We start from the raw sequence: 11,818 nt of genomic DNA on the forward strand, positions 1-11,818 counted from the left end.
GACGCACAAAATTGTGAGCTACACAATGAAGTGGTTGTTGTTTTAAGCCACTGACTTTGTATTAGTTTGTGACTCAGCAATAGAATACTGAAAATGTCTGCACTGTTGGTGAGGGTAGTCTGATGCTGGCCTTAGCTGGTCTCACTTGTGTGTCTGTGGGTCAGCTGGAAACTCTGCTCTTGCCTGTCTTTGGCTAGGGAAGATTAACTGGGGCAGCTCTGCTCCTTGTCTCTCTCATCCTCCTCCCATGACTTGATAGTTGGGCCATGCATATCCTTTCATGGCAACGGCAAAAGTGCCCTTTACACTCTCCTCTCCTTGTTTTTATTATCTCTCACCTCTTTCCCTTTTGACTGTAAAGTTTCTGAGAACAGAGACTGTGGCTTATGTTTGGTGTCACCACACACAATTTTTCGGTGGCTTGTGACAGCAATATTCAGTGTGACTGCAATATTCAGTGTATATTGGCTGAATGGATGAATACAGCGGCAAAAATAACTCAAAAGGAAGTTAATATTTTCGGATTTTACATGAATTTGGAAATGAAGTTTCTTTGCTTTGTCCCAGTTTATCTGTTTTGATTTATACTTGTCTCCTCTATAAGTCTGTTCCATTGAGTCTACCTTTGTATTTATTTATTTATTTATTTAACCTTATTCTTGTAAATGCCACATGATTTGCGGAAAGAATTTATGTTTTAAAATTAAACACACCTGGATTCAAGTCCTGAATCTAAAGCTTACTGATTGTGTGACCTTGGGCAGTATACATAACCTCTTGGAGCCTGCTTCCTCAACTGTGAAGATGAATGATATTGCCACCTACCTGGCAGAGCTGTTTTGAGAACTGATTGGATTAATGCATGTAAGGCACTTATTCACAGCAGGAGCACTGTCCTTATTGCCATTGTCTTTACTCTTATATTTATCCTAAGTACTTCTATCAGAAATGCATTTTCTACTCCTGGCTATTTATTAGCAGCCACTGGACTGCTGCAAGTTGATGGAGAACGGAATACGGTGAGCTATCAAGATCTCACTTCATTGGGAAACTTATTTCACTTTGGACATTGATAAGAGCCTTAGTAAGAATAACCACTATTTGCCCCATTAAAATAATAGAGTTATAAATGTGAGTTTTCAGAAAGGTTCCCTAAACTAAAACAAAGATTTGAAGAGGTAAATGACATGTGAAGAATCTACGGACATAGCATATATTTTAATTTATGGTTTTTTAAAATTGTATCTCTCTCCATTTATAGATTCTAAAAGATTGCTTTCACAAGACTATTATCTCTAGCAGAATGTAGAACTATTTCACCAGTATTTTTTTGAAATAATTGAATTTGCTGAAATAAACAATTCAGCTCAATATTTTTCATCTCTCTCTAATACAAATGTATTTGATTCTTATAAATATGATTGAGGTTGGTCAAGACATTATACATAATTGTTTTCCACAGAAGGAACCCTGGTGGTGCAGTGGTTAAGTGTTTGGCCTCTAACTGAAAGGTCAGTGGTTTGAGCCCACTAGCTGCTCCATAGGAAAGAGATGTGGCAGTCCGCTTTCTCAAAGATTGCGGTGTTGAAAACTGTATGGGGCGGTTCTACCCTGTCCTACAGGGTTGCTATGAGTCAGAATCAACTTGACAGCAATGGGTTTGGTTTTGGGGTTTTCCACAGGATATATGAGCTATTGAGTCATGTTGCATTTATTATAGATCATGTTTGTTATTTGGCAAGATAGTCTCAGTGATTGAGAACAATATTTTTGAACATGTAACACTGGGAAAATGACCAGAAAGCTGAATCGAAGCAAAATGTTCCTTATAATAAATGCTTTAAATAAAATACTCTGTTGTGATTCAAGCACACATTTACATATGAAATGTCATTCTGCATTATGCATACTGTTCATTTTCATAGTTCATAATGTATATATATTTATCTCATATAAGTACACATTGGAAACCCTAGTGGAGTAGTGGTTAAGTGCTACAGCTCCTAACCGAAAGGTCGGCAGTTAGAATCCGCCAGGCGCTCCTTGGAAACTCTACTGGGCAGTTCTACTCTGTCCCATAGGGTCGCTATGAGTTGGAATCCACTCGACGGCACTGGGTTTAAGTACACATTTATGTTACTTAGTCTTCTCATTTGGACTGCCAGTAATATTTGCATGTATTCCCATTATATCTTCCTTCCAGCCTCAAATATGTGGATATTTTCTTGGCTTTGTACCATTTTAATTATGCTGGTAATTGCTGATATGGACGCAATCACAAAGATCACACAATATACCAAGCTTACGAAGAAACCTGAGGGAAAAGAGATGCCGAAGGGTCTACAGCTTTCCAGCAGCCCACCTCTGAAAGAAGAACCCCACTTCACTGAAATGGCTGAAATGGTACAACCAACCACAGAACCATTGGCCCCGGATTCTGCTTTTGGCACTGCCACTCTTATCCCTTTTGAAAACTTCACCCTTGATACAGCTGATTTCTTTTTGAATTGTTGTGATTGTTGTTCACCTATACTAGGACAGAAAGGAGACCCTGGAGATAGTGGAAAACCAGGTATTTGAAAGTATATAAAACAATATTTTTCACCTATACAGCTTTCAGTTTTAGGTGTGGGTTGGAGAGTAAAATCTCCCTAAGGGTTTCTACATTGTCATGGGAATGGTGACAGCAAATGAAAATGGGTGCTGTGCTGTCCAGTATGGTAGCCACTAGCCACATGTGTGGTGCAGGGGTTAAGCACTTAGCTGCTAACTAAAAGGTTGGCAGTTCAAAACCACCAGCTGTCTTTCAGGAGAAAGATGTGGCAGTTTGCTTTTGTAAAGACGACAGCCTTGGAAACCTTATGGGGCAGTTCTACTCTGTGCTATAGGGTCACTGTAAATTGGAATTGACTTGATGTCAATAGATTTGGGTTTTTGGTTTAGCCATGTGTGTGGCTATTAGTATTAATATTAAAATTTAATAAGATTAAAAATTGAGTTCTTCAATCACACTAGCCACATTTCAAGTCCTCAATAGCCACATGTGGCCAGTGACTACTGTATTGGGCAGCACAGGTATGCAACATTCTTTCCATCACAGAAAGTTCCAGTGGGCAGTGCTGGGTAGAGCAGAGACTGAGACTATCAACCCTAGCACTGGGGTTATAGTTATTCAAGCTACACATATTCACTGCCAGTATGTTCCTTATGTTAATGGCTGATTTTAAAAGGATAAATGAAAATTCTGTTCTCTAATAAGCATTTGTGTTGACTGATGGATATTTGGAGTGCTCTTTGCAGTTGGGATTAGAAACAGAACTCCTGTGAGGTGGAGAATGAAGCGTAGAATTCTGCTTGTTCCTCACTGACGTTCTGAGTCTACACTGTATACTTGCCCAGCAATTTTCTCCACTAAAAGCCATGGTTATGCATCTCAGAATTTTAAATATGCATAACAAATGTACTCTGAGTTTTACTGTAATACATTTTAGCTTTTACATGTGACATAGCAGAGTTTCAAGGTAAAATAAAGATCAGAATGTCAATTTCAAAGTCACTATTTCCTGAAAAAAGAATTCATATAACTATTTGTTGTGTCTTGCTTGAAAAACTTAAAGTTATAAAATCAGTGACTACATATCATCACTGAGCTTTTTGTTTATTCCCTTGTGTTGTATGGGCCTTTCAGGAAATGTGTTGAGTATTTATGCACAGCTGGACTAAAGGATGAGAGAGCCAGGCAATGCACCATGATTTCAGGGATATTAAAGCATTATTGGAAGTGTTAATGAGATTAAGAGAGCTATATTTATCAGAACTTCTCTTAGGGAGAGTACCATATGTGGCTGGCAAACTGCTTGATGTGGCGGTGAACACCTTAAGGGCATGGTCAATTAAACATAGCTGGTCGCTAAACTGCCCTCTATGGACTGTGAGTTCTGTAATATCAAGGCTTTTGTTTTACTCAGGGGTGGATTTGGTTGGGATGTTTTCAGAGCCCAACCTCCACTTTAAACATATGTGAGAAATATTTTTAAAGAATACCATGTTATTCGCCTGTCTGGAGTGCCTGTATGTCTTACTCTGACTGGTTCTGCTGTAGAACATAGTGCTTAAGAACCTAGATACCAAGTCTATCACCATCCTACCTTACAGAAGTTTGTTACTTCTCTAAGTCTCAATTTCAAAATAGTAAAATGGAATAAGAATGATAACTACATCATGGAGTTGTCAAGGTAATTGAGTGAGATAGTCCTTGTATGGACTCAGTGTGGTATTTGCACTAATCTAACCCATGTGTATATCTCACTTAGTTGTAAAGGGCAGCCTCCCTGCCCCTGTGCCCTGGCATGCAGTTGCTGTTTGCCCTCTGTACCAACCTGGGCACACAGCACCTTATCTTTTCCTTCAAAAGTATAACCACATGGAGCATATGGGGGCCGTGAAGAAGGCACATTGCCTAGTGAAATGTAACTGGCCATCTTATTTGCTCCCCTGTCCCTCTATTTTCTTCTCTATTTCTGCCTCCTCCTTCCTTCTTTTTTTGACAGAGTTGTTTAACAACCACCTTTGCTTACTGGAGTCAGCCTTTGGCCTTAACCTCCATCACAAGTGGTTTATTAAAGTTTTGTTCCAAAAAAATACAGTGTTCTTTCAAAGAGGAATTCTGTTGAATATAATTTTGTCCATTCTATCAACCTTAGTTGGAAACTCTGGTGGCATAGTGGTTAAGTGCTATGGCTGCTAACCAAAGGGTTGGCAATTCGAATCCACCAGGCACTCCTTACAAACGCTATGGGGGAGTTCTACTCTGTCCTATAGGGTCGCTATGAGTTGGACTCGACTCAACTCGACAGCACTGGGTTTGGTTTCTTTTTATCAACCTTAATTATAATAATTAGGGTGAAAATAAGATGAAATACTATAGTTTTATTGAGTACGCTTACCTATATGGTTAACTTTCAAAGAATCTGGTTATCAATCATTCTAATCAGGCATTGTCGTAGGTTTTGAGAACAGGCTTGGGCGGGGCTGGGTTGTAGGAAGGAATGATTATCCTAGGTTTGGGACCCCTGTATGGACCTGGTAAGTGGCTGGGAACTGGACTTCCTGAATGAGTAAGAACAGGAGCTAGGACACTCAATGAGGTCTGAGCTCAGCCTGAGCTCATCTTTGCCTGTCTCAGCCCTGACCACTGGCTCCACCCACAGTGTTCATCTTTCAGTTTCTTGACCACACCATGGCCTTTTCCATTCTTGATTTTCCCAAAATACTTGTCTACTTATTTTTTGCCTCAGCAGCTTTTATTTCCTTCTTTGGGTCTTAGCTTAATGCCATTTTCTCAGGGAGATCTTCTCTGACCCCATACATATAAATTAGGTTCTTTTACCAGAATCTGCAGTAGAAACTTTCTGTTTTCTCTTTGTGTCACTAATTACAGTTTGGCAATTTCTCTTTGTGTGGTTATTTAATGTTTGTCTTTAATGAACTCTCAGCTCCATGAGGGTAGGGACTGCTGAAATTGTTAATGCGTGCATTCCTAAAAGCTAGCAGGGTGCTGGGAGATCTCAGCACAAGTTCTTGAATGAATAAATAGATGAATGGCTGAGAAATTCAAAAGTGCTCGGTAATGTGTTTTTCCTTCTAATTTGAAAGTGTGGCCCACATGAAGTTAAGCGTCAGATAATCATTTTGTTGTTTGATATAGTGCTGCTTCCCTGAATCATTTGATCACTGCCGTAAATCCTATGACAAGTACTAATAGATTCAATGTAAATTGCAAATCAGATAAAAATATTGTCCTTAGAGCCCTGTAATAGTTTATTCTTACCCAGATTTTATTATTAGGGCATTGACAGTTGCTGGTCTCAATAAAGTGACTGCCTTTTTTTTTTTTTTTCCTGCACAAATGGATTTCAAAAGAGCATTTTTCTACCCTGATGATTTTCACATCCCATTTTCAGGTGCTAAGGGAGAGACTGGTAATATGGGGATTCCAGGGCCTCCAGGAGTCATTGGGCCCCAAGGCCTAAAAGGCCAGAAAGGAGAGAAGGGTATGTAATTACTCATTTTCATGTCAAAAACTCAGAGATTCTGTATAATTTTTCAGGAGAGTAACTTGCTAAATAAGTACTGGCTTCTTGCAGGTGGGTCAATTGCTAAAAATGAAAAAATTTAGTAAAGCATATTGCGAGTTATATCTGATTTAAAAATGTTGACTCAGTAGCTCTAGCCAACTGAGAAACTTTAAGCTTGCCTGGCAACATTGCATTCATTAGCCCTGGCGGCACAGTAGTTCAGAGCTCGGCTGCTAACCAAAAGGTTGGCAGTTTGAATAAACCAACTGCTCCTTGGAAACCCTATAGGGAAGTTCTACTTGTCCTATAGGGTTGCTATGAGTTGGAATTGACTCGAAGGCAATGAGTATAATGGGTATTGGTAACATTTCCCACAGATACATACACACACACACACACAAGTACACACACACACAACACACACACGCATGCTCTCATAGAGCTTTCTTTCCCACCTCCCATATGCCACCTGGCTGACCAATCACTGGAAACCACAGACCCTTTCTTATATATTCCTCCATCTGCTCTTCTTCGCCATGTAAATTAATTTTCTACTGGGAAGAACTAATGAGAGCAGGCAATCTGACAGAATATGCAGTTTAGGTGGATAGCTTGTCAGCTAGGGAGAACCTGACATACCCATTTGCTTACTCTGAAACCAGAGGCAGTGTCAAAGGTGGGAAGAGAACTGGATTACAATTGAGGAGATCAAGTTTATAACTGACCTTGGACAAGTCCCTTTACCTCACTTGGAAATTGAGGGGAACGGACTAGAAATTTATTTATACCCTGTCTGCTATCAAAGAAGATTTGTAGTTATGAGTACTTTTATAGTGATTTTCCAGTTCAGAAATTCTATAATTTCAGAGATGTATTCAGTAAGGAGGGCTTCCTGCCCCAGGGAATCCCTAAAGGTGCTGAAGGAAGGTATATAGATTCACAGGGACATTTAGAAATTTCTCAGTGAATACTGTCAGCCTATAGAAATACCATCTATCCATCAAGTTAAACGTTTTAACCTCACGGTCATATATCAAAAGATCTAATATCATCTATACATCACCCTCCACATGGCTCAGGAACTGCCTAACTCGCTTCTGGTAGAACATTAAGTGAAGTAACTACTTTAAAAAATGCTACGGTAAGAGAGTTACTTCACGCTCGTCAGCTATGTGATTTTCATTCTCAGAAACATTTAATCCTTTTGTGGCTGAATTATGTCAGCAGAAAACTGTGTGAAATAAAGAAGAATGATGAACCTCTTTAATGATTCATACATTTTGAAAGCTAGACTTCTGGAAGTAGAAGAAAAAACAGAGAAGTATCATAAGATAAGGTTCTTAAGAATATACTTTGATGAAGAATCTAAAGTAGAAATTCATTCAGCCAGTCTCTCTTTATCAAGTGACAACTCTCCTTTTCCTTCCATTCTTAGCCTGGACTCTTGGCTAAGATCTAAAATTAAAAAAATAAATAAAATGAATTGAATGGCTGCATTGTGGTTAATCACTTAAATGAATTTGAGAACCAGAATAATTCTGTGAAGTGAAGATCAGTATTGGAGTATTGACAAACACTGGGAATACTATCGGGTCTTCATCTGCATTCAGGGTCGGTTCTCTCAGAAGGCATCCAAACATTTTTCTTATGGCCAAGGGATCACTTCCAAATTTAGTATTTTATGTGGAGTGGTAATAAACTTTAAAAAACTCCAGTGACTGGCTGATGATGGGGTTTCCCAAGTTGGTCTTATGCAAATTTGGGGGAAATCTGTTCTCATAGCTTCTAATTTGACTCAGGATTTCTTTTTACATGGCAAAATTTTTTTTTTAGATTAGATAAATGGTAAATAATAAAGTTGACAAAGGGCTGCCCACCAATGTAAATGCAGGCATGTTTGACTTTGTATTCATTTTGAATTTTTTTCGTATTTCAATTTTCTCTGTGGTAAAAGTCGTGGCAAAAATACCTGCTTTTCTTTTCTTGAAGGGAGGTCCTATAAACTTTAGTAAATGAAAAATGTTTCAGTTGATGAAATGTGCTCTGTTGTATCAGCCTCTCTGCTATATGAAAAGCTGTATTAATATTAAATAAAATTTTGTGTAAAGGACTTGGAACAATACATAGTGCAAAGTATATGCTCAATAAAAGTTAGCTATTATTATTTATAATTAAAACAAATCTGATGTGATTGCACTGTAACAGAATGGGCTATGGGCTTGGCCCAATACAGAAATCCATGTCATGGTAGGATGGAAAATGTCTAAAAGTCTTGCTCTTCCAATTTTTTTGAACCACAAGTTCTCACAGTTATAAAATTTTTCTAAAGAGTATATGAAAAACATGCCAACACAAATGAAAATAGGCTTTTCCTTGATGCTCTATGTCAAGGACTTTTTTTTTTTTCCTGGATAGGCTTTTGTTATGATTAGTTAGAACGATCTGTATATGTTGTGCTCTGTGTTTAAGCTTGTGTGGGAGATGGCACTCTTTCTCAGGCATTGTGGGGCATGTAAGGAAGAAAACATTTTAACTGTCATTCAAAATTCATAATAGGAAACACACACACATATATAATACAAGGTAGAACGTCATGAATTTTATGAGAGGTCTGAAGAGCTATGGGAGCATTGAGGGAAAAGATAAATTCTGTATGAAGACATTGGCACTGCCCCCAAATCTCCCTTAAGTGGTTTGCTATCAACTAGAACAAAGCATTCCTAATGTCTCTCAGTACACTTTCTTTTCACATGATTTTAACTTTAAACCATTTTGGTGAAAGAAACACTTGAATGTGACCTGGTTGTTAAAAGGGTGTTAAGTATCATAAATAATATAGCTGGCAAATAAAGTTAACCTTGGTGTCGTTTTAGGACTTAAAGGAGAACGTGGGGAGCAAGGAACAAATGGGGTTCCAGGATATCCAGGAAAACCTGGAGAACAAGGTAGAGTATAAAATATATCTATTGTGTACAGTTGTGTGTGCAGTATGACACTTATTTCTCTTCTTGTCTGTATTTAAAGTTATCAGGAGGATGAGATGAAATTATAAATTACTATTGTTTTTCTAATAATTCAATGTGATGACTAGATGCAGTATAAGCAGCACTGGTCTGGAGTTTGGAGACCAGATATAGATGTGTGAGCTTTGCTCCTCTCTCTAATTGTCCTTGGGGAAGAAAATCCCTGACTCTTTCTGGGTCTTAGATTTTGTTTTTTTTGCCTGCAAGATTTTGGGTTTGGATGGACAATATAAAGACTTAGGAGAATAATCAAGCTGGGCCAAAATGCAAAGGGTAATGACATACAATGGACAACTATAGTTTTAATATTCTTTATTTTCTTAAAAGTAAATTTAAAAAATTAGAATTAGATAAATGAGTTCTAAATATAGGTTATTATTTCTCTCCAGCATTAACTCTATCACTTGTGAGACAGTAACATTATATAAATTGCTTATTGTAAGAGCCTACTAAACAAACAAACAAAAGCCTCTGCCATCTAGTTAATTCCAACTTATGGTGACACCATGTGTTACAGAGTAGAATTGCACTCCATAGGGTTTTCTTGGCTGTAATCTTTATGGAAGCGGATTGCTAGGCCTTTCTTCCACTGTGTCTCTGAATGAATTTGAACAGCCAACCTTTTGATTTGTAGTCGAGCACAAAACCTTTGCACCACCAAGTGATCTAAGAGCCTCTTAGGCAAAGCAATTAGCGAGGGAGAAATAGATTTCTAAGTCCCAGGTAGAAGGTTTTGTTTTCATTTTTTGAGTTCTGTGGCAAAAGCATGCTGTGTATACCCTATGTGATCCTTAAACATCATTTTCATTTTCTGTTTCAGGTGGACCTGGTTCTAAAGGAGATAAAGGAAACATTGGACTGGTGGGAATGAAAGGACAAAAAGGCTCCAAGGGGGATGCATGTGTGAATGGTACCAAAGGAGATAAAGGAGACTGGGGGGCAGAGGGCTCACCAGGCTTAAATGGACAGCCTGGGGCCAAGGGTGAGAAGGGGGAGATGGGGGAAAAGGGCTACTGTGGAGATTCTGGGGAGAGAGGAGGAAAAGGACAAAAAGGCAAGGAGGGCATGAAAGGAGAAAAAGGTAACAGAGGAGACAACGGAATGGAAGGCAAAAGGGGCCCAGACGGCCTGCCTGGTGCCAAAGGTGATCCAGGGGTTAAAGGAGCAAAGGGGGAATTAGGTCCTCCTGGCCTTCTGGGACCTGTTGGACCAAAGGGTGAGCTTGGGAGCAAAGGAGTCCAAGGCTCTATTGGGAAGAAGGGCTCTCGGGGCCTTAAAGGCTCCAAGGGAGAGGTGGCTGGAGTCACTCGGTCAGCTTTCAGTGCTGCTTTATCAAAGCCCTTCCCTCCTCCCAACAACCCTATTAAATTTGACAAGATTCTCTATAATGACCAAGGAAACTACAGTCCTGTCACTGGTAAATTTAACTGTAGTATTCCTGGAGCATATGTGTTTTCCTACCATATCACAGTGAGGGGCCACCCTGCTCAGATCAGCCTGGTGGCCTGGAATAAGAAGCTGTTCAAGTCCAGAGAAACTCTCTATGGCCAGGAAATAGACCAAGCCTCTCTCCTTGTCATCCTGAAATTAAGTGCAGGGGACCAAGTCTGGCTGGAAGTTTCAAAAGATTGGAATGGGGTATATGTCAGTCCTGAGGATGACAGCATTTTTACTGGGTTCCTTTTGTACCCAGAGGAGCCTCCTGGGATTTCACCATAAATTTGTGTCTTGAATATTGTAATTTGGGTTTAGTGGAACAAGTCAGGTAACACAGGGTAGTGCTTTTAAAAAATAACTCTTCTCTTTTCATGATTATAAAAATACAGAAAAAAAATCATATCACCCACAGCCTATTAAAATTCATATTTTAGGGCATCACCTTTAAAAAATATATTTATATGTATTTGAAAACATATGTCTATCAGCTGTGTAGGTGGATTTTTTGTGCTTTAGGTGAAGGTTTACAGAGCAAATTAGTTTCTCATTAAATAATTAATACACATATTGTTTTGACATTGGTTGCCAGCCACACAACATGTCAACTGAAGTAGATTTTTTTCCATGTAGCATTATAGTGGAATTTTTCATGCCATTTAAATAATTAATAGTATGTGTATACAAAAATATAAATAAGGAGAGGTGGGGCCAAGATGGCAGAGTAGTCAGATCCTTCCAGTGGTCCCTCTTACAGCAAAGACCTGAAAAAACAAGTGAAACAATTATATTTATGACAAGCCAGGAGCACTGAACATCAAAAGCAAAGTTAGAAAACGGACTGAGTGTCAGGGGAAGGGAGAGACAGCTCAGAAGCAGAGAGGCGTTGCCAGACCTGAATGGCCGGGAATCCTCAGGCAACATTCCCGGAAGTGACTGCGGCAGGCTGGCAGTAGCAGTCCAGCCACAGTTTCCTCAGGGAGAGACAGCCAGCTGCACAGCCTACTCACACCTCCAGAACCAGAGAAGAACGATGCTCTTGGCAAAAGCTAAGTACTTGCATTTCTTTTGACGTGTACCCAGCCCCAAGATAGCTTCAGTGGCTGTTGATTTCCCTGGCCCTGAGACAGGTACTGCTGAGCACTCTGAGCCATTCTCCCAGCCTTGAAGAGGGAATAAATTCACAACTGGAGGAAGAGATAATCTGCCAGCTCCACTAACCTGTGGAACTCAGGACAGAAGTGGTTCCTGTCCAGGAGTAAATGGTCCTTGGACTTTGAATAC

At 39.4% G+C, this 11,818-nt stretch overlaps 1 protein-coding gene across 1 annotated transcript; it reads left to right on the plus strand.

Moving 5' to 3' along the window:
- The first annotated feature begins 2,170 nt into the window (after positions 1-2,170).
- On the plus strand, positions 2,171-11,044 carry OTOL1 (otolin 1). Its single transcript, XM_003422195.3, has 4 exons — positions 2,171-2,572; positions 5,964-6,053; positions 8,951-9,022; positions 9,921-11,044. Exons 1-4 carry the CDS (start codon positions 2,176-2,178, stop codon positions 10,817-10,819), a joined length of 1,458 nt encoding a protein of 485 aa, XP_003422243.2. The 5' UTR covers positions 2,171-2,175; the 3' UTR covers positions 10,820-11,044.
- The last annotated feature ends 774 nt before the right edge of the window (positions 11,045-11,818 follow it).

The sequence above is a fragment of the Loxodonta africana genome, chromosome 23 (genome assembly GCF_030014295.1).
Source record: "Loxodonta africana isolate mLoxAfr1 chromosome 23, mLoxAfr1.hap2, whole genome shotgun sequence".
Lineage (NCBI taxonomy): Eukaryota > Metazoa > Chordata > Mammalia > Proboscidea > Elephantidae > Loxodonta > Loxodonta africana.

Excerpts from the sequence above, each read along its gene's own strand:
- OTOL1 (XM_003422195.3), top strand. The coding sequence starts at position 2,176 with ATGTATTCCCATTATATCTTCCTTCCAGCCTCAAATATGTGGATATTT. Across the intron at positions 6,054-8,950 it reads AGGCCAGAAAGGAGAGAAGG|GACTTAAAGGAGAACGTGGG; the intron begins GTATGTAATTAC and ends GTGTCGTTTTAG. Across the intron at positions 9,023-9,920 it reads AGGAAAACCTGGAGAACAAG|GTGGACCTGGTTCTAAAGGA; the intron begins GTAGAGTATAAA and ends TTTCTGTTTCAG.